We start from the raw sequence: 27,067 nt of genomic DNA, 5'->3' as shown, positions 1-27,067 counted from the left end.
ACCGTGCCGCCCCAAGCATATAAACTCATTAAGCAAGACCCCAACAGTGCCTAATGCATTTTACATGGCATTACATCTCACTTTACATAGCAGCTCACCCAAAAACTACTGCTTTCACTAAACTCCAGAGCTGCTTTTTTCCACAAGTGGCTAGAGCCCAGAATATGAAGCTCCTTTGAAATCTGAATCATTTAATCAACAAGTACAATATAATGAACAGGAATCTGTCTTAGAGCAATACTGGCCCTGAGGCGGAAGCTACAGTCTGCACAGCGGTAACAAAATACGTAGTCCCCCTGTTGAGTAACACTGGGGGTAAAGTTGGGTTAGGGCCTTGGAGTGACCTGCCATAACCTTGCCTACTCTGCACAAAGCCTCGCTCGCTGTCTCGGTCTCTTTGTAGAGAGGCTGATCAAAGAAGGGAGCGAGCACAGAGGATTCCACACGTCAAACACGTTCTGGAGGGGATGCATATGTGCGCTTTGTAACGTTTCTCAGCGGGGTTTGTGTACGGGGGGAGGAGAAAATCTCTCTGTGAGAGCACAGGAGTCTCTGGTGGTTCGTGCAGGGTGTTTCCCTGTAGATCAGCGCCTGAAACTTCTCTGCATTGCTGTGAGCGTGACAATGCGTTATGTCTGTGTGTGTGTTGCGGGGGAGAGGGGGAGATGACGCTTACAAGTTTACAACATTGATGACCAGTAAGGACGGTAGGGTCGAGTTGGGCAGTGCCAGCTGCTGTCTTAGAAGAGGATCACAAGATTAGAGGCTCACCATCTCTCCCCTTACCTTCTTCACTTCTCTAAGGCAACGTTATGATGTGGTCCCCTGGCTGAAATAATGCAATTTCTCTAATAACAGAGATTCTTCTGATTGATGGACAGTACATTGGTTATTAACAATATTTTGCAGAAGAGTGGTGAAGAAGAGAGTGCAGGCAGGGTGGAGTGGGTGGAGAAGAGTGTCAGGAGTGATTTGTGACAGAAGGGTACCAGCAAGAGTTAAAGGGAAGGTTTACAAGATGGTTGTGAGACCAGCTATGTTATATGGTTTGGAGACAGTGACACTGATGAAAAGACAGGAGGTGGAGGTGGCAGAGATGAAGATGCTGAGATTTTCATTGGGAGTGATGAAGAAGGACAGGATTAGGAATGAGTATATTAGAGGGACAGCTCAGGATGGACAGTTTGGAGACAAAGCAAGAGAGGCAAGATTGAGATGGCCTGGACATGTGTGGAGGAGAGATGCTGGGTATATTGGGAGAAGGATGCTGAATATGGAGCTGCCATGGATGAGGAAAAGAGGAAGGCCAAAGAGGAGGTTTATGGATGTGGTGAGGGAGGACATGCAGGTGGCTGGTGTGACAGAGGAAGATGCAGACAACAGGAAGAGATGGAAATAGATGATCCGCTGTGGCGACCCCTAACGGGAGCAACCAAAAGTAGTAGTAGTAGTAGTAGACATTGGTTATTAACGATATAACATGTTCTTCCAGTGCTTGCTGTACTCTCTTCAAACTGTCAATCACCTGTTGTTCTGGTAAGAGGAGGACAGCTAGTCCACTCACCTGTTGTTCTGGTTGTAAAAACTCCCTGAATGGAGGCTGGAATAACCGGGACAACGGGTGAATGTAATCAACTACCTGGTAGAACAGAAAACGAGCAGTAGTGGTGGTTCCTGAGGACCTGATTGAGAACCACTATGGCTTATCCCTCTTTTCATTCACTCTGGCTCGCTCGACCAACACTTCTCTCTGTTGCTGCCAGATCGGACTCAGATTGGGCAGCAACATGGTCAAACGTTATCAAAAGCGTTTTGAATGTGGCGGTTATAAAGGAACAACTTCATCAAGGTTGCGGTCAAAGCACACATGGGAGAAGTCTGCCTTCAGGGCTTTGCTTCAGAAAGCTTCAATCCATCAGCAGCGTTCGGTTATGGTTAGGATAATGTTAAGGCTAGGTTGAGGGTCAGCTATTGGCTAAGTTAAGGTTTACGTATGCGTTGGGTTAAGGTTGGGGTTATGTTGAAGATGAGGCTAGGTTAAGATTATGTAAGGTTAGCTTAAGTTGAGGCAAGTTCAATTCGTTTGGCATAAAGCCCTGAAAGCCCTGTGGGCAAACTTCTCCCGCGTGCAGTCAAAACAGGAAGTGTTGCATATTCTTGTCGCTGCCCGATCTGAGTCGTGCATGCATGCGTGAGCATAAATGGCGTTCCCAGCTTTATTATTATCATGAAAATACCTTCTCTTTTTGGAATGTGCAAGTTTTTTTGGGGGGGGGTGGATTTCCCCCCTTTTTCTCCCCAATTGCATCCGGCCAATTACCCCACTCTTCTAAGCCATCCTGGTCACTGCTCCACCCCCTCTGCCGATCCGGGGAGGGCTGCAGACTACCACATGCCTCCTCTGATACATGTGGAGTCGCCAGCCGCTTCTTTTCACCTGACAGTGAGGAGTTTCTCCAGGGGGACATAGCGCATTGGAGGATCACGCTATTCCCCCAGTCCCCCCCCCCAAACAGGCGCCCTTGACCGACCAGAGTAGGCGCTAGTGCAGCGACCAGGACACATACCCACATCCGGCTTCCCACCCGCAGACACAGCCAATTGTGTCTATAGGGACGTCCGACCAAGCCGGAGGTAACACGGGGATTCGAACCGGCGATCCCAGTGCTGGTATGCAACAGAAAGCCACGCTACCCGGACACCCCTGAAACGTGCAAGTTCATATTAGACTTGGCCGCATTCATGCGAGGGTCCGCCTAGGAGGCTGCACATCCACAGACTGAGAAAATGTTTATTATGCAGATTTGTTAGCTTGAACACAGCATATTAAAACAGTTTGTTTTCTATATTTCCCAGTCAATTGACTTGGATGCTGTGCAAAAGTCTTATAATGGTGGGAAAAATACTGTTTGGGTTTTTTTTTTTGTCCATGTGTGAGTGTGTTTCTTTCCACTACTAATCTCACACATACTACGGGACCTGTCAGCCTAATAATGTTTGTGCACAGTTATGATTGTATGATCAAGGACCTCTCGTGGTTGCAGGTATTCAGAACCTTTGAAAAACCTGTTTCATAGTGCAGTTGAGTGCTGGTTTGTCGCCAAGTCTGAGCACCGGCGAAGAGGAGCTACACCTGGCAGGGATCTGCTCTCTACTGAGTACACTCGTCTAGTTTATTATGATCTCGATGCTTCATCCTTGTGGCTTAGAAGGCTAGTGCCTGGGTTCCACTCCAAGCCATTACCTCTAACCTCACCCAGGCCTTTCTCCATCCCCTCTCTGTCTCTCCTGACAGTATATTAAGCAGAAATAGCTGAGAAAAACAATCTTTTTTCCAAAGATGAAGTCAAAACTACTCTTTCTAATAGATTTCTATAGAGATGGGGTGGTGGACCAGCACAGTGTAGATGAAATCAATCACGCCTCTCTCCAAAGGCAAGACAACTATGGCGATTCCCAAGGATTTGAGAGGAACCCTCTTAATGAACAAATGGACTTACATTTGAACCTACTTTAAACCCTTTAAACCGCTCCTCTCTTACTGTCGGCTGAGGTAAGAGACACACAGGGTCATGTGTTTGTGTCGTTTGTTTTCATATTTGGGTCAAAAAGTGAAAGACAGCCACACAATCAAGTCCTGGTCTAATAAATGGACTCCCGACATCTTGGCTGTCAAGCCTTCATCACGCTGTTTGTGTTTAAATGTGTGTAAAGTGTGTCAGAGTGCAACTAACAATTTTCCTTCATTATCCATCCATCCATTATCCAAACCACTTATCCTGCTCCCAGGGTCGCGGGGATGCTGGAGCCCATCCCAGCAGTCATTGGGCAGCAGGCGGGGAGACACCCTGGACAAGCCGCCAGGCCATCACAGGGCTGAATAAATATAACTAATAATTAATGAAGTATATCAAAATCAAAAAATGGGTTTTTCATCCTCTTGTATTTGGTAGAGCATAATGATATTTTTCAATTTTAATTCTAATTGTTTGATCCCTTGGTCATACAATGTCAAAAATAATAGATAAATTCCTATCAAAAGTTCCCAAAGCCAAGACCTTAAAGCTTGTCTGAAAGCTGTTTATTTAGTCTGACCAGGAACCAAAAACAACCCTAAAATATCCAGCTTATAATGATATGAAGCAGAAAAGGCAAAAAAAAAAAAGAAAATCTTAAGGGGTGTCTGGGTAGCGTGGCGGTCTATTCAGTTGCCTACCAACACAGGGACCAGCGGTTCGAATCCCCGTGCTACCTCCGGCTTGGTCGGGCATCTCTACAGACACAATCGGCCGTGTCTGTTGATGAGAAGCCGGCTGTGGGTATGTGTCCTGGTCGCTGTACTAGCGCCTCCTCTCGTCGTTCGGGGTGCCTGTTTGGGGGGGAGGGTGAACTGGAGGGAATATTGTGCTCCTCCCACACGTTACGTCCCCCTGGCGAAACTCCTCACTGTCAGGTGAAAACAAGCGGTTGGTGACTCCACATATTGGAGGAGGCATGTGGCAGTCTGCAGCCCTCCCTGGATCAGCAGAGGGGCTGGAGCAGAGATTGGGATGGCTCGAAAGAGTGGGATAGTAGATAAAGGGGGAACCCCCCCCCCAAAAAAATCTTCATATTGCAAAAGCAATATGTAGCAGGCAAATGTTTGGTATTTTAATTTTATAAATGACTAAAACAATTAATTGACTACTAAATATATCTACTATTTCTACTACTACTACTACTTTCAGCTGCCACTGTAAGGGGTCGCCACAGCGGATCATCAGTTTCCATTTCTTCTGCATCTTCCTCTGTCACACCAACCACCTGCATGTCCTCCCTCACGACATCCATAAACCTCCTCTTTGGCCTTCCTCTTTTCCGCTTCCCTGGCAGCTCCATATTCAGCATCCTTCTCCCAATATACTCAGCATCTCTCCTCCACACAGGTCTAAACCATCTCAACTTGCCTGTCTTGCTTTGTCTCCAAACCGTCCAACCTGAGCAGTCACTCTAATATATGTACTTGTTCCTAATCCTGTCCTTCTTCATCACGCCCAATGAAAATATTAGCATCTTCAACTCTGCCATCTCCACCTCCAGCTCCACCTCCTGCCTTTACATTAGTGCCACTGTCTCCAAACCATACAACATAGCTGGTCTCACAACCATCTTGTAAACCTTCCCTTTAGCTCTTGCTGGTACCCTTCTGTCGCAAATCACTCCTGACACTCTTCTCCACCCACTCCACCCTGCCTGCACTCTCTTCTTCACCTCTCTTCTGCACTCCTTGTTACTTTGGACAGTTGATCCCAAGTATTTAAACTCATACGCCTTCCATCACCTCTACTCCTTGCATCCTCGCCATTCCACTGTCCCTCCTCTATATTCACGCATAGGTACTTCGTCTTGCTCCTACTGACTTTCATTCCTCTTCTCTCCAGTGCATACCTCCACCTCTCCAGGCTCTCCTCAACCTGCACCCTACTCTCGCTACAGATCACAATGTTATCCACAAACATCATCACCCACGGAGACTCCTGTCTGATCTTGTCCGTCAACCTGTCCATCACCATTGCAAACAAGAGAGGCTACCAAATTTATCATCAGTGAAATTTCTGTCAAGCGATTAATCAATTGTTTTTTTCAGCATTAAAAATGTGTATTCACCCACACATGAGAAAGAAGAGGAACTGATTTTATCAGCCAAGTTGAGTAATTAGGGAGGCTGGTTGTTCCCGAACTTCTAAAACTGCACAACATGTGACAAACAAAACAATGAACGGAGCTATATAAATAGTTTTAAGTAGACAAGAAATAACTCCAACCCTAAAGTAGAATCACCCACCTCCTTCTTGTCTCATGTCTCTGCAGCAGGGAAGTGGATGCGGAGGTACTCTCTGGAGCGAATGTCTGCCTGAAAGGGGGGGGGGCACCATGCAGAGATAAGAGAGAAATGGAGACAGAAAAAGAGGGGCAGAAAAAGGATGAGAGTGAGATCACAAACTTTTTTCTAGTCAGTGAGTTGCAATCACAAGTGAACAAGAATATCGTCACAGACTTAACAGTATCTCAGGGTCTTGTTCACGAGTGAGGGTAGGATGGAGCGGGAGATTGACAGGCGGATTGGTGCAGCATCAGCAATAATGCGGACGCTGTACCGGACCGTTGTGGTGAAGAGGGAGCTGAGCCGGGAGGCAGAGCTCTCAATTTACCAGTCAATCTTCGTTCCAACCCTCACCTATGGTCATGAGCTCTGGGTAGTGACCGAAAGGATGAGATTGTGGATACAAGCGTCTGAAATGAGTTTCCTCTGTAGGGTGTCTGGGCTCAGCCTTAGAAATAGGGTGAGGAGCTCGGACATCTGGAGGGAGCTCGGAGTAGAGCTGTTGCTCCTTCGCGTCGAAAAGAGCCAGTTGAGGTGGTTCGGGCATCTGATTGGGATGCCTTCTGGGCGCCTTCCTTTGGAGGTTTACCGGGCACGTCCAACTGGGAGGAGACCCCGGGGTAGAACCAGAACTCGCTGGAGGGACTACGTGTCCAATCTGGCCTGGGAACGCCTTGGGATCCCCCAGGAGGAGCTGGAGGGCGTTGCTGGGGAGAGGGACGTCTGGAGTGCCCTACTTAGCTTGCTGCCACCACGACCCGACCCCGGAGAAGCGGCTGATGATGAATGAATGAGCTTAACACTGACTTCCAAGATACGAAAGTAAACTTTGAGACCATGTTGGTGTGAAATGGAACCATCACAGCCCTTCTCTGTGCTTTGTGCTGCACGACCAGCTATGAACCATCCCTACCGTATCCCCATTATTTATTTGGAATCAGGAACATTTGTTATTTCATTTCATGTACCTGTGCACATGAAATGAAATGACATATCGTTTCCCCCAGCCCACAGCAGTGCAACACAAAGACAAAAACACATATCCAAACTACAAGAACACATATATCCAAACCACAAAAAAACTACAAAAAAACATTTAACCAACATATCTAAAGAAATTCACTGTCCATGAGAACGAACACCAGGATGACTGTCAGAACTGCCAGTCTGCATGGGCTAGCAGTTAGCTTAGCCTGCCCCGCTTCTGCGTCCTGTCAGACCGCCCGAGGAGCTCCAGGCAAGGCCGCGGTCCCTGGGCCCACCGGACGCAGCAGACCAGGCTCCCCCAGCCGATCCAACGCCAGCTCTCCCAGCCAGACACCCTCGACAAACCACTCCACACGACAACACTTAAAACACAGTCAACGCTAGGCGAGGCCGCCACCAGACCGCCCTCGGCGTTATCGGAACTGCTGGTATGCATGGGCTAGCAGTTAGCTTAGCCTTCCCTGCTTCCGCGTCCTGTCCGACCACCCTCAGTGCTACCTCTCTGGGCGCAGCTCCAGGCAGGGCCGTGGTCCCTGGGCCCACAGGATCCAGCGCCGATCCAGCGCCAGCTCTCCCAGCCATCAATCAAAGACAAAACAAACGTATACACAGATGTGGACAAAGACAGTGCACGGACAGTACTGGGTGAGGCCGCCGCAAATGTACGTTCGTGCTGCGATCTTCCCACATCGGTGCTGGGCGAGACCGCTGCAAACGTAAATTTGCGCAGTCATTTTCCCACGCCGGAGGCGGAAAATTTGGTTAAAAATCCTCCACATGATCTGCCCTGTGGCTCCAAAATCAAGTAATTAATTAGTCAAAACAGCACAAACGGCGAACAATGCCGTGAAAACGAAGGCTTCACTAAAACAGCAAGCTGCACGAACAAGGGCCGCCCACGCTACATGACAATGGCGACCGCCCATCTGCGAGATCGCCGTTTGTCTCGTTGGGGCCTGTGTATTGTTTGTAAGGACATCCGCGTGTGTGGGCGTTCACAAACACCTCTTCGCAGGTCTCTCGGTGTTTATATTACGCCTCAAGGATGGGACAGAGATGATGCATATTTTATGCAGTAATGAACGTGTGGCAGGGGTGAACTGCACGCATGGTTCTATTTAATGGCGGTGGTGTGAATGTGAACTCCAGAAGGGCTTCCTTCCTCACTGATCAATGGACAACAATCACCCTAAATCATCTCTCCCGGGGCAGTGGTCTACAACCCTGCTACCGTCCTGCTGCGGCTCACTCCAACCCTAATTTAACACATCTGATTCAATTAATCGAGGCCTTAGTAATTAGGTAATTAGTAGAATCAGATGTGTTAAATGGGGGTTGAGGTGAAAACTGGCAGGATGGAAGCGCTCCGGGAGCAGGGTTCTTGATGGCTATACGAACACACACATACACACTAGACTCCGATAGACCTGGACTTAAAGATGCTGATGTGAACACCGGTTCTGTTTTGTCGTTGTGCCTGGATATGTGTCGTGCGATATTTTCAAACTGTCACGCGGATATTACCCTAAAAGTTTGACTAACATCCTGTATAGGCAGACCGCATGTGAAAACGAGTCTCACACTTTTGAATCTCAAACACTTTTGTATTGTAGATTTTCTCTCGACACCGCGCCTGAGGGGATCCGCATCAGTGTGAACCAGAGGATGCTAATGAGCCGGCCCGCTGCACCGCCACCCTGTAGCCCCACAGATCCACTGGTGGCAGGTAAAAATACCTTCCCATGGTGGAGAAGCACAGCCAGACAAACGCTAGCTTACACCGGGAGTAAACAGCGCCTGGGTTACTCCCAAAACCAGAAAAGCGGGTCTGACAACACTCATTTACATATCGTCCCCAAACATCCCTTGCCTCATACATAGGCAAACATATGCACACACACACACACACACACACACACACACACACACAAACCCTTACCTCAACCATGAGTATAAAATGCCCAACCTTAACCATTATTCTACCCTTATTCTTACCTTGCAGACAACATGGAAAGGCGTTCAGAGCATATTTTGCTTTTGTAATGTGACGTATTTCCAAGTAAAACAGGATATTAGAGCGCGGCAAAACATAGGGAGGGATGTGATATGATTGGATCGTGCAAAACATTTACGATATTATTGGTTGGAATGTGGCAGCACGGTGGCACAGTGGTTAGCGCGGTTGCTTCACAGCAAGAAGGTTCTGGGTTCGAGCCCCGGGGTAGTCCAACCTTGGGGGTCGTCCTCTGTGTGGAGTTTGCATGTTCTCCCCGTGTCTGCGTGGGTTTCTGCCGGGGGCTCCGGTTTCCTCCCATGGTCCAAAGACATGTAGGTCAGGTGAATGGGCCGTACTAAATTGTCCCTTGGCGTGACTCTGTGTGTATGTGTGTGTTTGAGAGCCCTGTGATGGACTGGCGACCTGTACAGGGTTTCCCCCCCGCCTACCGCCCAATGACTGCTGGGATAGGCTCCAGCTTCCCGGGACCCCGATTGGGATAAGCAGCTTGGATAATGGATGGATAGATGGATGGCTGGATTGCTGCTCCTCACCTGCCTGCTTGGTCTCTAACACAATCACAAAAACCTGGCTGTTTTAAAGGACGTTAAGGTGTTTAGATTTTTATGCAAAATGAGGAAAAAAATAGGTGTGGTAGTAGGGTGTGGTTTAGCCTGGACCGGGTGGGGCTCACGCCAGAGGGGCATCGTCGCCGGTTCAGAACGCTAGCCCTGAAGGACGCCAGCCGTCCCTTAATTCTCGCACCACTTGACACAGCGAACTGGAGCAATTCATCACCTGTCGTCCCCCCGTGACCACCGACTGGGTCCAGTGCCACCACCCTGAGGGTCTGACTAAAGCTTTTGCCCTAGCGGAGGACCACCTCGCTCTTCCAACCCGAGACCGACGCAGCAAGGACTGCAGGCCGGTGCGGGTAGCTTGCCCAATCCCGGCACTGCGGAAGAGACCAGCCCAAGACACACCTGCACCCGCCCATCTCCACAAATACACCCACAAACACCTCCACGCAGTAGCATATAACCCCTACACCTTGTCCCAGCTCTAACCCTTCCTTCTTCCCTAATCCACACAGCCCAGCTTCAATGTCTGCCCTCCCAGACCCACAGGGGGCACCTCCAATGTCAGCCCAGGAGTGCTGGTGTTGCAGGAAGCTGGGGCACTGGCAGGGGGAATGCCCTGTGATAAAGGCGGGGCAGTTGGTCCAGTTCTTGGCCCGTCAGCTCCCCTCACCTGGTCAAGATGGGAGATACAGCATCCTGGTACGTATGCAAGGGGATATACCTATATCAGGCTTTTGTGGATACAGGCTGCAGGCAGACGCTGATCCATCAAAGTCTGGTTTGACCCGGGGCATTGGTGGAGGTGTCGTCGGTGGAGATTTGATGTGTGCATGGGGCTATTCATGAGCATCCGGTGCTGGCCACATAACATATCACGAGAATAAGTGTAAAGTCTAGGCCGCAGTTATTTCATGCTTGTCGCGGCCCACTTTATGAGGCTTGGCTCGGCCGGGGTTTGACAAGATGGTTAGGGAGACAGCAGGGCTGCGAGAGCGGCTGCCAGGGTGGTGTGAGTGGTGCTCGCTACTACGTGGTGATTCGAGCTCATTCAAATCAGGTGAGGAGGATTCGACAATGGCTCCAGTGGTCTGCCCAACGGAGGACTTGACCACTGAGCAGACTCAGGATGACACGCGCTTTGCCTTCGACCATGTAATGACCATCAAAGGTCAACAGGTGCACCCAAACACCATGTTCACTCCTCCATATTTTGTACTTATTGGAGACCAGTTATATCGAGTGAGTCGCGATACTCAAACCGGGGTAGAAAACACAACCGTTGGTGCCGAAAAGCCATCGGGAACTGATTTTCCAGGCGGCTCATCACAACCGCATGGTAGGTCACCTCAGATATAAGAAAGCACTCGACCAAATAATGACTTGATTTTACAGGCCGGGGGATTCACGATGACGTGCGCTGGTGGTGTGTGTCTTGCTGTGACTGTCAATTGGTAAACCTACCTGGCCGGCCACCCCAAAAGTGCCATTGCGCCCATTACCATTAAGGTCCACGAGTCCCGTGGTCCAGTATCCCCGAGTGCGCGGGGATACTGCTTTGTGTTGGTCATAGTGGATTACGCAACACGCTATCCTGAAGCCATGCCATTGGGCATCGGCTAAAGGTATGGCACCGGCACCGTTTCCTATAATCTCTGTGTCAGAATCCTAAAAGAGATACTGATGGACTAGGGTACGTCGTTTATGTCACTCACTACACGAATTATTGGGCATAAATTAATCACCAAGTGGCAAGGAGCCTTTGTGATCACAGGGCGGCTGGGGGATGTCGACCATGGGGTTGTGTGTAATGACAGGGGAGGCACAACACAGATTTATCATCTCAATCTCCTAAAAGCATGGAGAGAGATGGTCCCCATTTCTCTGGCCACAGTGGTATCAGAGATATGGGTTGGGGCCAGAGGTACAAAAGTCAAACAATCCAACCTCCACCTAGGGTGAGAACCATCTCTCGCCCCGCCAGAGGTTGCCTCGTTGCAATAGCGGTGTGCTGGTGTGTTCTCCCCCCTGCTAGGACGCACAAACCTCATACAACACCACATAGCAACATCGCCAGGCGTGACAGGGTGCTCACATCCATACCAACTGCCTGGACACAAAATGTAAACTGTTGAAATCAAGGCCATGCTGGAAATGGGGGTAACAGAGTAGTCCAGTAGTGACTCGTGTAGCCTCATTGTCCCTGTGTGCAAGACCGATGGGTCTATATGGTTCTGCGTGGACTACCTCAAGGTGAATGATGTGTCAAAGTTTGATGTCTATCCAATGCCACGGGTTGCCGAACTCCTGGAACGGCTCGGCTCTGCTCGCTTTTTGGCGACTCTGGTTTTAACCAAGGGCTATTGGTAGATTCCCCTGTGGCCAGAGTCTAGGGTAAAAACGGTTTTCTCTAACCCAGATGGTATGTATCAGTTCATGACACTTCCCTTCAGGCTGTTTGGAGTTACAGCCATGTTTCAGCACCTTATGGACCGGGTGCTGCGGCCACGCGCTGCGTATGCTGCCACCTTCTTAGATGACGTTATCATCCACAGTAGCAGCTGGGACAGTGCTCGACCCCTTGAGGCGAGCGGGGATCACAGCCAATCTTAACAAGTGCGCAGTCGGGCGGCGGCGGGTACGATATCTGGGTTACTACTTTGGGAGTGGGCCAGTGTGTCCCGAGATAGATAAGACAGTAGCGATTGTGGCCAGCCCAAGGCCTGAGATGAAAAAGCAGGTGAGGGGGGTCCGCGGTGGTGTAGCGGTCTAAGCATCGGCTTTGTGTCAATGCAGTTGCCCACTGGGGGCCGGAGTTCGCGCCTCAGTCTTGTGAGATCCGACTATGGCCGGATTCGATGAAGCAGCAACAATTGGCGATGCTGTCTCAGGAGGGGGGCGGAGTCGGCTTTTGTTCGTCATATGAACACGCCTCTGTGTGTGTGGGGAAAAAGCAGTGGTTCGGCCTGGATTCGTCTTGTTGCGGAAGTGGCGAGGCGTCTCCTTTGAGACCGCCGGCCGGAGAGATGCCGTTGGCGAACGCATGCAGTACGAGGGTGGGTGTTTGAACTAGAATAGGGAGTGATTGGCCACTAAATTGGGAGAAATCAGGAATAAATTATTAGAAAAAGCAGGTGAGGGCATTCCTGGGACTGGCCAAGTACTACAGGCAGTTCATCTCCGCTTTTGTGGAGCTGACTGGTTCCCCGACCGACCTCAGCCGAAAGGCTGCCTCAGATCTGGTCCATTGGATCTCTCTCAGAGATGCAGAGGGAGGGATAGATGGATGGGTAGATGGATGAAAGATGTTTGGTTAGATGAAAGATGGTGAGAGAGGCAGAAGGTAAAGTAAAATGAAGAAGAACAAAGTCAGGGTGGAAAAGGAATTCCAGAAAAAGCAGGAATTTAAAGAGAAGATCTTAAAGTGGAGGGACACAGGCACAGAGATTGCTCGCAATGTTTCTCTTCCTCTCTCACACATATGCATACACACTCAGGAACACATGCACAACTACACAAGCACCCACATGTAGACGCATGCAATACAGGTATACACACAACACACACACACACACACTTTTCGAGGCCTGTGGTCCGAGTGGAGTGTGGTATTTGTAACACAAAGAGAAACCTACTTTCATCAGTCACGCATACACAAACCCCCTACATTCCTCAATTGCGTGCTCTCTCCATTTTACCAACATCCACCCAACCATCCATTAGCTGAACCGCTTATCCTGTAGCATTCCTCAATCTCGTTCCTCCACATCTCTCTCACACATTTGCACACTCGCATGCTCAACCAACAGAAGCAAAATGGTCTTCGCCAGTCTTCTAATCTCTGCATGGTAGCTTTGCACCGCCTATCCCTCAGATTCAAATTTGCATTTTTTTATGGTACAGGAAGTGGAATGACAGCCGATGCAAGCTCAAAGATTTGACAGAATTTGTCTCTTGGTGAGACACAGGTCAAGCTAAGTTGAATGTGTGAATTGAACCTTCCTGTACTTATGCCAGTTAGCATACCAAAGTAATGTATTGTCACCGTTTAATAGTGGGATGGTACGGACGTAGGACAGATACAGTGCCTTGCAAAAGTATTCAACCCCCTTGACAGTCATCACTAATTTCTGGATTATAAAAGACACTCACACATTTTTTTTCCTGAACAATGTTACTTTTGTGAACCCATAAGCTCTAACAGCATGTTCCCAAAGCCAAAATAAGTTGTTTCGCTGACATTTTTTAAAATAAATTGAAAACTAAAATATAGTGCTTGCATAAGTATTCAACCCCCACATATCAAGACGTTGCAGCGTACCCTTTTGCTGCAATTCTCTTGGAGAACTGTGAAAACTTTGCACATTCTTCTGCAGTAATTTTTGCCCATTCTTCTTGGCAGAATTTGCACAGGTCTTGCAGGTTGGTCTGAGCCACAGATTTTCAATGGGGTTGAGGTCCGGACTTTGACTTGGCCACTCCAAAACGTTCACCTTTTTGTTGCTGAGCCATGCAGTTGTTGCTTTAGGTGCTTAGGATCGTTGTCCTGCTGGAAGGTGAACCTTCTCCCAAGCTTCAGTTTTATGCCACACTGCAACAGGTTTTCTTCCAATACTTCCCTGTATCTAGCTCCAGCCATTCTTCCCTCAGTTTGAACAAGGTTCCCAGTGCCTGCAGATGAAGAGCAACCCCATAGCATTATGCTGCTGCCATGCTTCACTGTAGGGAGTTTTTATTTTAGGTTTTTACCACACATAACGCTTTTGAGTTTTGGCCAAAAAGATCAACTTTCGTCTCATCTGACCACAAAACCTTCACCCACATCCTAACTGGGTCTCTCTCATACTTGGTAGCAAACTCCAAACGTGCTTTTATATGTATAGTTTTGCGCAATAGCTTCTTTCTTGCCACCCTCCCATACAGGCCAGATTTATGGAGAGCCTGTGATATGGTTGACTCATGCACATTTACTCAGGTTTCAGCCACTGACCTCTAGAGCTGCTTCAAAGTGATTGCAGGATCATCTGTGGCTTTCCTCACCAGCCCACGTCTTGCTTGGACACTTAGCTTTGAGGGACGGCCTGTCCTACAAAGCGTCTGGGTGGTGTGATGCAGCTTCCACCGTCTGACAATGGGTCCAACAGTGCTCTGTGGGACATCCAAACACTTGGATATCGTTTGGTACCTCTTTCCCACCTTCTGCATTTTCATCACGTTGTCTCTTACTTCAGTATTCTGCTCCCTTGTCTTCATTTTCTGATGGAGCTCACGCCCGGCTAATGAACTTTACTCAGAGTGCTTTTTATACCCATAAACGAGACCGTTACTTTAATATCTTACAGGTGCACACTAATTATATCCAATTGTGTTTACCTGAGTGTGTTGTAGGACAAAATTGTCATTTGTGTAAACTTGGAGCTTTCAGAGCACAAGGGGTTGAATACTTATACAAGCACTGTATTTTAGTTTCTAATTTATTAATGAAAAGTCAGTGAAGCATCACTTATTTTGGCTTTGGGAACACGCTGTTAGAGCTTATGGGTTCACTAAAATAATGTTGTTCAGGAACAGATGTGTGAGTATCTTTTATAATCCAGGAATTAGTGATGATGCTCAAGGCGGTTGAATACTTTTGCAAGGCACTGTATCTACCAAGCCAAATAGCTAATGTCTTGACAGACTGACAAAAAAGTACAGTGGAGGGGGGTCCGAGTGGTGTAGCGTCTCTTCCGTTGCCTACCGACACGGGGATCGCCGGTTCGAATCCCTGTGTTACCTCCGGCTTGGTCGGGCGTCCCTCCAGGCCGTGTCTGCGGATGGGAAGCCGGATGTCGATATGCGTCCTGGTCGCTGAACTGGCGCCTCCGCTGGTTGGTCGGGGCGCCTGTTTGGAGGGAGAGGGGACTGGGGGGAACAGCGTGATCCTCCCGCGTGCTACGTCCCCCTGGTGAAACTCCTCACTGTCAGGTGAAAAGAAGCGGCTGGCGACTCCACATGTATCGGAGGAGGCATGTGGTAGTCTGCATCCCTCCCCGGATCGACAGAGGGGGTGGAGCAGAAGACTGGGCTAACTGGCCAGGTGCAATTGGGGAGAAAAAGGGGGAACCCCCCCCCCCAAAAAAAATACAGTGGAAAAGTCAGGATGTGCTTCAATGCTGACATTGCACAACATGGTTTGCAGCTGAATGAATGAACTTGTTTCTGAAGAAGGAAAAAGGTCTGCGAAATCTCACAGATCCGGCTAGCCTCCGAGTCCAACACACAAACGAACAAACAAACCCCTGTGATTTACCTGATCAAAACAGAAAAAAACCCCACCAGACATACAAAGCCCGGGAGTGTGCTCAATATTTATCCTTGTGAGCCGAGAGTCTCTTATTCCTCGCCCACCGATTTCTCATACTGAAAGAAAACACGGGTAGGAGAGACAGCCGGCCATGTTCAGGTTGCCATCGTAGCCGGAACTCTGCCATGATGAGTCTCGTTCGTTTAGTGCAATGCACTCAGACGGAGGCAGGAGGGGGGAGAACTGCTGCAAGAGGCTATTATGTCTCAGGCAGTTCCTAAAAGCCCCATTACCAGCTGATGTCTTTCCATCAGCGCTCTGTGTGTGTGTGTGTGTGCGCGTGTGCATGTGGGTGTTTGTGCATGTGTGTGCATGTTTATGTGAGTGTGTGTGTGCATGTGTGTATGCGTTCGTGCATGTGTATGTGTGCGTGTGTGCATATTTGTGTGTGTGCATGTGCGCGTGTGTGTGCATATGCGTGCATGTTTGTGCGCATGTGTGCGTGTGTGCATGTGGTGCATGTGTGTGTGTGCATGTGGTGCATGTGTGTGTGTGCATGTGCGCGTGTGTGCATGTGTCTGTGTGTGTGTGCATGCATATGTATGTGTGTGCATATGCGTGTGTGTATATATATATATGTGTGTGTGTGAGTGTGCATGTGTATGTGTGCATGCGAGTGTGTGTGCATGTGTATGTAAGAGTGCGTGTGTATGTGTGTGTGTGTGTGTGTGCGCGTGTGCATGTGGGTGTTTGTGCATGTGTGTGCATGTTTAGTGTGTGCATGTGTATGCGTTCGTGCATGTGTATGTGTGCGTGTGTGCATATTTGTGTGTGTGCATGTGCACACGTGTGTGTGTGCATGCGTGTGTGTGTGCATATGCGTGCATGTTTGTGCGCATGTGGTGCATGTGTGTGTGTGTGCATATGCACGTGTGTGCATGTGTATGTGTGTATGTGTGTGTGTGTGCATGCATATGCATATATATATATGTGTGTGTGTGAGTGTGCATGTGTATGTGTGCATGCGAGTGTGTGTGCATGTGTATGTAAGAGTGTGTGTGTATGTGTGAGTGTGTGTGTGTGCGTGTGTGTAAGGAGTGGGGTTGAGGAAGTACGGGTTTTAGCCAGGACGTAACAGCAGACGGTACACAACACGGGCAGAACAGCTCGGGTCAGACTGCTATGCTTTGATACGCAGGCCGAGGCAGGAGTTGTGTGTCAGTGCAGCCCGTGATGTCAGGGGACAGACGAGGATTTGAACTCCCTCACTGTGCATATGCCTGCTCAGGTGCTACCGTTTTGTGTGGCTGAATTGTGCACACTTGTTCATATTTTCATAGGCTAACTTCCACCTGCAAAATTGCCGTAGACGTTCCTCTGCAGCCGGTCCCGGCTAACTCGGCAGCACATTAGGTTGAGATGGTCAAAAGCCTCCGCTTCAAATCACTTCACTCCTTTTATTGTCGCTTTGTGCGACATTTATCTTGCAGCAGCAAAGTTAGTCCATCCATCCATTATCCGAACCGCTTATCCTACTCGGGGTCGTGGGGATGCTGGAGTTCCAGCAGTCACTGGGCAGCAGGTGGGGGGGGACACCTTGGACAGGCCACCGGTCCATCACAGAGCCCACATGCACACATTCACACCCGGGGACAATTTAGTATGGCCGACTCAGCTGCACCAAGCACTTGCTGCACTGCACCTGCAGCAAGTTAGCACTGCACAAAAATACCACTGTACATCCACATTTGACTGCACATTTACTGTACATCCACAGTAATAACTTCTTTTTTTTTTACTATTTATTTCTGATTTTTTCCCTTTTTAGCGGGCAATCGGTCCCCATTTTAGCTCAAACACCCACCCTCGTACTGCACGCGTTCACCAACTGCATCTCTCCGGCCGGCGGTCTCGAAGGAGTCGCCTCCCCACTTCCGTGACAAGGCGACTCCAGGCCGAACCACTGCTTTTTCCCCACACACACACAGACGCGTTCATGTGACGAACACAAGCCGACTCCGCCCCCCTCCCGAAGACAGCGTTGCCAAATATTGCTGCTTCATTGAGTCCGGCCGTAGTCGGACCCGGTGTCGTCAGATCCGTGGGAAACTGCATTGACACAGAGCCAATACTTAGACCGCTACACCACCGCGGACCCTGCACAGTAATAACTCAACATAGATGCAGGAGACTGGTGGCAACAACTGATGGCACGTGCAAAACAATGAGCACCTTGTAGCCTTGAGCAACTATTAGCATGAAACTGAATGGAGTACGGTGCAGACTGAGCCAGGTAATTGCACGAGATGTAAAAGTTTTACATCTGTGGCTCTTTAATCCTGGCCATATAAACCTCCAGCAACTGAAATTGCTCATTTAGAGTACGGTTTAGACTGTTCACCATTCACCTGACCTTTCAGAGCACCCGCTGTTCAAAAGTAGCGGTAAGATGGCGCTGTTCACCAAACACCTTGCTAGCCAGTTGCACATTTTGCAACCTTTCGTTTGTTCTGTGCAGGTAAAATTCAGAACTGATCACATCCTCCCTGGTGAACTTGATGTGGTTGTCCACAGAGTTAATGTGGTCGGTGAAATGTGGTGCATCCTGAGATTTAATTTTAACCCAGGTGTCGTCCACAAATCTGAACCAATGGCTAGTCCCTAGATAGGACATCAGAGCCCTCTTTTCCACTTCCCCCATATACAAGTTGGCCTCTATAGGTGAGACTGGGGGGCCCATAGCACACCCATGCCTCTGCCTATAGTACTGCCCCCTGTATGTGAAGTATGTGGCTGAGCTGATGAGGTTGCCAATGAAACATCTCACTGTGAAATCTTGTTTAGTGAGCTAGGACCCCTCCCTGACCCCTGATTTACACTTCTGCTGTAATTATTAATATTATTAATTGTTGCTGCTGTTTTTGTTATTATTATTATTATTATATTATTATTGTTGTTGTTTTTGGTATTATTATTATTATTATTGTTGTTGCTGTTTTTGTTATTATTAATTGTTGCTGTTTTTGTTATTATTAATATTATATTATTATTGTGTTGTTTTTATTATTATCAATTGTTGTTTAGTATTATTGTTTTTATTATTATTTTTAACTTGTTTTTGTTATTATTATTGTGGTTGTTTCTGTTATTATTATTAGTGTATTATTGTTGTTATTATTATTATTATTATTATATGGAATAATATGGGCTGCATTAACACATAATTATTAAATCACATAACAGGAAGAACAAACAGGGGAACAATTTCCACAAGAACAGACCGTATGGATACTACACAGAAGACCAGTTCAAAAGAAATGTAAAAATGGACGGAGCAATATTAATAATTCACTTCAATAGCAGGAGCCTAACTTTTCAAAGATCAACGAGTGCTTAAGAAAAGTGGACAAGAAGTTCACAGTAACTGCGATATCTGAGACTTGGCTTCCGTCTGTTCTTCGCCGCAACCTGCAACAACTCTCTAATACAGTGGAAGAGCAACTGAGCAGGATGAAGAGTTGGTTTGATGTAAATAAACTAACAGAATTTAAGCAAAACAAAATGTATAATCTTTGGGAATCAATCTAGCAAGTCAGACAAGAAACTCATGGTAAATGACGTAGACATCGAAAAAGTATCTGAAATTAAATTTCTCGGAGTATCAACAGGCAGCAAATCAAGTTGGAAGCTGCAGGTAACTTATAATAAAGCTAAAATATCCAAATCAACTGCAATACTGAACAAAGACAAAGATCTACTAAAGCAAGACTTCCTTATATGAATTGTACTGTTCCTTCATTCTCCCATACATTACCTACTGTGTGGAAGTGTGGGGGAACACGTACAAAAAAATACACGGATCCAATCTTCAACCTCCAAAAAGAGCTATGCCAATTGTAAATTAAACCACCTACAGAGAACCAACCCTTCCATTTTTTATCAAAATAAAAGCACTAAAATTTAAAGATGTGGTTGATTGTAAAACTTGAAATTATGTACAGAGTAATAAATCAACAATTACCCCACAGTATCCAGGGGTTGTTCCAACTGAGACAACGTAAACACAGTTCGAGAGGAACCTGTATATTAAAAACCTCCAGTAAGGACAGATGCAAAACCTCACTGTGCTACAACCACGGGAGCTGGTTTGTGGAATAACTACAGGGATGAGCTGAAAACATGTGGTACTCTATCTGAACTAAGAATGCCCTTCAGAAACAAAATACTGAACAGTTATGAGATGGACCAGTGACCAGGTTTGTTTTTATTATTATCATTATTTCAAGGGGGGTGATTTGTTTGAGTCAACTAAGATAGATATAGTGGATACTGATGGCTGTAAATTGAAATTTAATTTCTTATTATCATTGCATGAGTAGCACAAGGGGGTAGGACTACAAAAGTTCTCAACTTCTTCTTACCCCTTTTTAAACATGATCAGTATTATTTGAGTTGCTTATTTGTCGCTTATATGTTATGAGTATATCAGAGGGACCGCTCAGGTTGGACGGTTTGGAGACAAAGCAAGAGAGGCAAGATTGAGATGGCCTGGACATGTGTGGAGGAGAGATGCTGGGTACATTAGGAGAAGGATGCTGAATATGGAGCTGCTAGGGAAGAGGAGAAGAGGAAGATCAAAGAGGAGGTTTATGGATGTGGTGAGGGAGGACATGTAGGTGGCTGGTGTGACAGAGGAAGATGCAGAGGACAGGAAGAGATGGAAACGGATGATCCGCTGTGGCGCCCCCTAATGGGAGCAGCCGAAAGTAGTAGTAGTAGTAGTAGGAGTAGTTGGAATAGTAGTAGTAGTACTAGTAGTTGAAGGAGGAGTAGTACTAGTACTACTAGTAGTAGGAGTAGTAGTAATAGGAGTAGTGGTAGTAGTAGTAGTAGGGGGAGTAGTAGTAGTAGTAGGAACAGTAGTAGTAATACTAGTAGTAGTAGTAGTAGTTGGAGTAGTAGTAGTACTACTAGTAGTAGTACTAGTAGTAGGAGTCGTAGTAGTAATAGTACTAGTAATAATAGTAGTAGGAGTAGTAGTAGTAGCATTAGTAGTAGTAGGAGTAGTAGTAGTAATAGTACAAATAGTAATAGATTTGTCGCTTATATGTTGCCGATGATTTTGTGTTTTTGTTTGTTTTATTGCTTGTGTTTTCTTTAACATGTTCAATAAAAATTGATTGATTGATTGATTGATTGATTGATTGATTGATTGATTGATTGATTGATTGATTGACTGACTTGATAAAACAGGAATTTGGAATAATGGCTCAAGGCGATTTTTGGAAACGAAGTACAGACCTAATCAATAAGCAGTTCATGTAAATATCTCTACCGTAGTTTGTAGAGTATCAGCATTGGCTGCTTGGTGAGTTAGCATGCAGGTTAGGACACATAGGAACACCGCCAATAAAAAATGTGTTTCACTGTAGAATATATGCAACCCCCCCCCCCCCCGAGATAGCAGCAGAAAGATCATCCATGATTACTGTTGACACAGGCAAACAGTAAATGGTTTTAACTTTAAGGATGATGTAACTGGCTTATCGGGTCCTTAAACCCAGCAGCTCAGCCAGGCGCTTCATTTTGGATCGGTTTCATCTGAGAAAATGTGCTCTCTCTCTATTACGCTCGAAGCAAGTAACGTTATTTCCTACTATTTCCCCAAGCTGCTCCGTATCTTGTGTTACTGTCAAAAGAAAGATAGTAACATCAGGAGTCATCATCATCAGGTCGAGTGTCCTCGGATGGCTCTGACCCTCTCATGCCACCCGTCTCTATCCTGCATAGCAGCTGGAAGATCCTCAGATGGACGTCCTATGTTGTCAACAAGTTGTCTTTCCACGTCTGGGCGACCAAAGCAGAGTGTCGCCTGCAAGTTCGTCCTTGCTCCTCCAGCAAACCGAACCCTCCGTCCTCGGGTAGTGTTTGGGACGGCGGGTATATCGCCATAGAGACGCTTCTTTGTAGGGCGCTTCTTCCAGGGTACATTTAGTGCTGGCGGCACGGTGACGCAGTGGTTAGCGCGGGTCGCCTCACAGCAAGAAGGTCCTGGGTTCGAGCCCCGGGTAGTCCAACCTTGGTGGGTCGTCCCGGGTCGTCCTCTGTGTGGAGTTTGCATGTTCTCCCCGTGTCTGCGTGGGTTTCCTCTGGGGGCTCCGGTTTCCTCCCACAGTCCAAAGACCTGTAGGTCAGGTGAATCGACCGTACTAAATTGTCCCTAGGTATGAATGTTTGTGTGTGTGTGTGTGTGTCTCGGCCCTGTGATGGCCTGGCGGCCTGTCCAGGGTGTCTCCCCGCCTGCCGCCCAATGACTGATGGGATAGGCTCCAGCATCCCCGCCACCCTGAGAGCAGGGTAAGCGGTTCAGCTAATGGATTGATGGATGGACATTTAGTGCAGCATTCTGGTGAAAGCCCCGTGAAGTCCAGATTCAAGCCCTTTAGCAAGGGTCCAAGGAGGTGATCCATAAATGAGAACGGACTCAACTGTCGCGGACTTCCAGATGACGCGAAGTCCCTCGGTGTGGTCAAGCCTTTCCGATTCGAAGCCGCACATCTCTTCCGGTGGGTTCGATGTTGCTCCCCGAGACCGATCTGATGTGCTGACCATCTGACGAGGAGAGGATCCCTTCTTGGTCGTAGCTGATGGATTCAGTTTTCCTAGCGTTGATGCGGAGGCCTACTGGTTTGGCTGCATTTTCAAGACTAGCCTACGTGAGGAGCACAGCGGCAGAAAGCCAACAGGGGTTTTTCTCTGTATGAGAAAACCTGCGATCTACTGAGTACGTCTCACCCACTCAGACTAATGAACCAACCCCGACCCTTAATTTCTCACAGAAATACTTTTTACATTTCCCCGATGATCAGATTATAGTTGGATGGATGTGTTGCACACACACATTCATACCTAGGGGCAATTAAGTACGGCCGATTCGCCTGACCTACATGTCTTTGGGCTGTGGGGGGAAACCGGAGCCCCCGGAGGAAACCCACGCAGACACGGGGAGAACATGCAAACTCCACACAGAGGACGACCCGGGACGACCCCCAAGGTTGGACTGCCCCGGGGCTCGAACCCGGGGCCTTCTTGCTGTGAGGCGACCGCGCTAACCACCGCGCCATCATGATCATAAACTCATTCTGAGGTCTACACAGGAAAACTGGCGCAAAACTCTCATGACGAGGTGGCGAAATGAGACCTGGTCCTGCGACAGCACCGAGGCCGGCGTCTTAGCTGACGGAGCGGCGCTGGGGTCTGAACAGTAGGGTGTCTTGGCGATGGCACGCATGTGGAGGAATGATGGAGTGAAGGTGGTGTCTGGATGCCTACTGGAAATATGCTCTCTGTTGCTCTCTCGAGTCAGCTGTGAGCTATCAAAGGAGCGAGACGGTGTGAGGAAGCACGCCTCACGGGGAGGCGAGAGCTTGTATGGAGCGTGTGAGATGTGTATGTGAGGAGACAGAGAGGGCGAGAGAAAGAGGGGGGCGAGAGAGTCAGAGAGAGAGAGAGAGAGAGGGGAAGAGAGAGACAGAGACAGAGAGAGAGAGAGACAGTGACAGACAGGAGGAGACAGAGAGAGAGAGATTGTTATTCTCCTTTATGTGAAAATGCTTTGCAATACAAACGTATATGTCATGCTAATTTGAAATTGAGAGAGAGAGAGAGAGAGAGAGAGAGACAGACAGAGAGAGACAGAGGAGGGAAGAGAGAGAGAGAGAGAGAGAGAGAGAGAGAGAGAGAGAGAGAGAGAGAGAGAGAGAGACAGAGAGAGAGAGAGAGAGAGAGGGGAGAGAGAGACAGAGAGAGACAGAGAGAGACAGAGGAGGGAAGAGAGAGAGAGGGGAAGAGAGCGAGAGGGGGAAAGGAGAGAGACAGAGAGAGAGAGAGAGAGAGAGAGAGAGAGAGAGAGAGAGAGAGAGAGAGAGAGAGAGAGAGAGAGAGAGAGAGAGAGAGAGAGAGAGAGAGAGAGACAGAGACAGAGACAGAGACAGAGAGAGAGACAGAGAGACAGAGAGACAGAGAGACAGAGAGAGACAGAGAGGGGAGAGAGAGGGGAGAGAGAGACAGAGAGAGGGGGCGAGAGAGAGACAGAGAGAGGGGGACAGAGAGAGAGACAGAGAGAGGGGGCGAGAGAGAGACAGAGAGAGGGGGAGAGAGAGACAGAGAGAGGGGTAGAGGGAGACAGAGAGAAGGGGAGAGAGAGACAGAGAGAGGGGTAGAGGGAGACAGAGAGAAGGGGAGAGAGAGACAGAGAGAGGGGGAGAGAGAGAGACAGAGAGAAGGGGAGAGAGAGACAGAGAGAGGGGTAGAGGGAGACAGAGAGAAGGGGAGAGAGAGACAGAGAGAGGGGTAGAGGGAGACAGAGAGAAGGGGAGAGAGAGACAGAGAGAGGGGGAGAGAGAGACAGAGAGAGGGCGAGAGAGAGACAGAGAGAAGGGGAGAGAAAGACAGAGAGAGGGGAGAGAGACAGAGAGAATGGGAGAGAGAGACAGAGAGAGGGGGAGAGAGACAGAGAGAAGGGGAGAGAGAGACAGAGAAGGGGAGAGAGAGACAGAGAGAGAGGGGAGAGAGAGAGGGGAGAGAGAGACAGAGAGAAGGGGAGAGAGAGACAGAGAGAAGGGGAGAGAGAGACAGAGAGAAGGGGAGAGAGAGACAGAGAGAGAGGAGAGAGAGAGAGACAGAGAGAGGAGAGAGAGAGAGACAGAGAGAGGGGGGCGAGAGAGACAGAGAGAGGGGGCGAGAGAGAGACAGAGAGAAGGGGAGAGAGAGACAGAGAGAAGGGGAGAGAGAGACAGAGAGAAGGGGAGAGAGAGACAGAGAGAGAGGGGAGAGAGAGAGAGACAGAGAGAGAGGGGAGAGAGAGACAGAGAGAGGGGCGAGAGAGACAGAGAGAGGGGGGCGAGAGAGAGACAGAGAGAAGGGGAGAGAGAGACAGAGAGAAGGGGAGAGAGAGACAGAGAGAAGGGGAGAGAGAGACAGAGAGAGAGGGGGAGAGAGAGAGAAACAGAGAGGGGGGGTGAGAGATAAAGGGCATGTTTGAACTCTTCCACATGAGATTACATCCGATTCTGCGCCAATGCATTAACACCAACAGCCCTCGACTGCAGAAACAAACCATGATGTCATCTTTTCCTTTCATCTCTCTCTCTCTCTCTCTCTCTCTCTCTCTCTCTCTCTCTCTCTCTCTCTCTCTCTCTCTCGCTCACACTCTACTGTGCTAAGAAAACTCCTTTTTTCTGCCGTGACAAGCAGAGCTGGGTCTTGATGAGAGCGGGGGGGGGGGGGAGATAAAAGGAGAGAGGTTGGAGAGGAGTGTGAAGAGGAGGCTTAAACATCATCAAAGCTGCCGGAGAACTGACACCGCGCTGCCTTCCTGCAGGGACGCATCTGGCACCCACCCTCCGAACGGGGACGCACACATGCAAGCTTTTAGCTCCGGCATGAGCCCTCTGACCACCGGGGGCGCTGTGCCACGCAAACAAAAGCACCACACACACACACACACACGCACACACACACACACACGTTTTTCACATCCTTTTAAAAAGACTCATGAATGAGTCCAGCCTTATCTCGTGCAGCGCACAGTGTGTAGACCCGGTGTGCAGGGTTGTGTGTGCCGTGTTGTGCGTGCAGCTTTGTCCTCTGATGTGCCTCGTGTCTTCACTAACAACTGCCACGTTTGTTTTGTAAGCCACTACTTCAGTGCTCCGCAAGGTGCCAATATCACAGCCGCCTGCAATTTGTTACTCCGCTGGACGCATAAACGCTTACTGTGGCCTTTTCTGGCAGCCCCCCGAGCCCCCAGCCCCCCCAGCCCCCAGCCCCGAGCCCCCCGAGCCCCAAGCCCGTCGCCTTGCCGTGTCCCAGGGGCGAGCCCACAATTACACACACACACACAGCAACATGATGCTCCACCGCCACGGAGCTGCAGACCCCCCACCACCGGCAGGCGTTCTGTAACGCTGTGTGCGCGCGTGTGTTTGTGTGCATGTGTTTGTGTTTGTGTGTGTGTGTGTGTGCAAATGTGCGTGTGTGTATGTGTGTGCATGTGTGTATGTGCACGTGTGTATGTGTATGTGCATCATGTGTATGTGTGTGTGTCTGCATGTATGCGTGCGCGTGTGTGCATTTATGTGTGCGTTTGTGTGTATATGTGTGTGTGCGTGCGTGCATGCGTGTGTGTATGTGTGTGTGCATGCATGTGTGAGTGTGTGTGAGTGTGTGCGTGTTTGTGCGTGCGTGTGTGTATTTGTCTGTACATGTATGTGTGACTGTGTGTGTGTAGTGTGCGTGTGTGTATGTGTTTGTGTGTTGTATTTGTGTGTGTGTGTCTGTGTGTATGTGTGACTGTGTGTGTGTGTGTGTGAGTGAGTGTGTGTGTGTTTGTGCGTGCGTGTGTGTATTTGTTTGTGACTGTGTGTGTATGTGTGTCTGTGCGTGTATGTGTGACTGTGTGTGTATAAATGTGTGTGTGCGTGCACGTGTGAGTGTGTGTGTGTGAGTGTGTGCATGTGCTTTGTGTGTGCATGTGTATTTATGTGTGTGTGCATGTGTGTGTGTATATATGTGTGTATTTGTGTGTGTGTATGTGTGACTGTGTGTGTGTGTAGTGTGCGTGTGTGTATGTGTGTGAGTATGTGTATGTGTGACTGTGTGTGTGTGTGTGTGTGTAGTGTGCGTGTGTGTATGTGTGTGAGTATGTGTATGTGTGACTGTGTGTGTGTGTATGTGTGTATGTGTGTGTATATGTGTGACTGTGTGTGTGTGAGTGTGTGTGTAGTGTGCGTGTGTGTATGTGTGTATGTGTGACTGTGTGTGTGTGTGAGTGAGTGTGTGTGTGTTTGTGCATGCGTGTGTGTGTATTTGTGTTTGTGACTGTGTGTGTATGTGTGTCTGTGCGTGTATGTGTGACTGTGTGTGTATAAATGTGTGTGTGCGTGCACGTGTGAGTGTGTGCATGTGCTTTGTGTGTGCATGTGTATTTATGTGTGTGTGCATGTGTGTGTGTATATTTGTGTGTATTTGTGTGCGTGTATGTGTGACTGTGTGTGTGTGTGTAGTGTGCGTGTGAGTATGTGTATGTGTGACTGTGTGTGTGTGTGTAGTGTGCGTGTGTGTATGTGTGTCTGTGCGTGTATGTGTGACTGTGTGTATGTGTGTAGTGTGCGTGTGTGTATGTGTGTCTGTGCGTGTATGTGTGACTGTGTGTGTGTGTGTATGTGTAGTGTGCGTGTGTATGTATGTGTATGTGTGTGTGTGAGTGTGTGTGTAGTGTGCGTGTGTGTATGTGTGACTGTGTGTGTGTGTGTGTGTGTAGTGTGCGTGTGTGTATGTGTGTCTGTGCGTGTATG

General features: G+C 48.5%; 1 protein-coding gene across 1 annotated transcript in view; it reads right to left on the bottom strand.

Moving 5' to 3' along the window:
- Positions 1–27,067, bottom strand: part of LOC130113276 (endonuclease V-like) — a 146,653-nt gene that overhangs the window by 74,561 nt on the left and 45,025 nt on the right. The window contains 1 exon segment of the mRNA XM_056280844.1: positions 5,825–5,893. Coding sequence (XP_056136819.1) covers positions 5,837–5,893 — 57 coding nt within the window. The 3' untranslated portion in view covers positions 5,825–5,836.

This window comes from Lampris incognitus, chromosome 5 (genome assembly GCF_029633865.1).
Source record: "Lampris incognitus isolate fLamInc1 chromosome 5, fLamInc1.hap2, whole genome shotgun sequence".
Lineage (NCBI taxonomy): Eukaryota > Metazoa > Chordata > Actinopteri > Lampriformes > Lampridae > Lampris > Lampris incognitus.
Note: the sequence above shows the minus strand (reverse complement) of the source record. Positions and strands in the feature narration are given on the sequence as shown.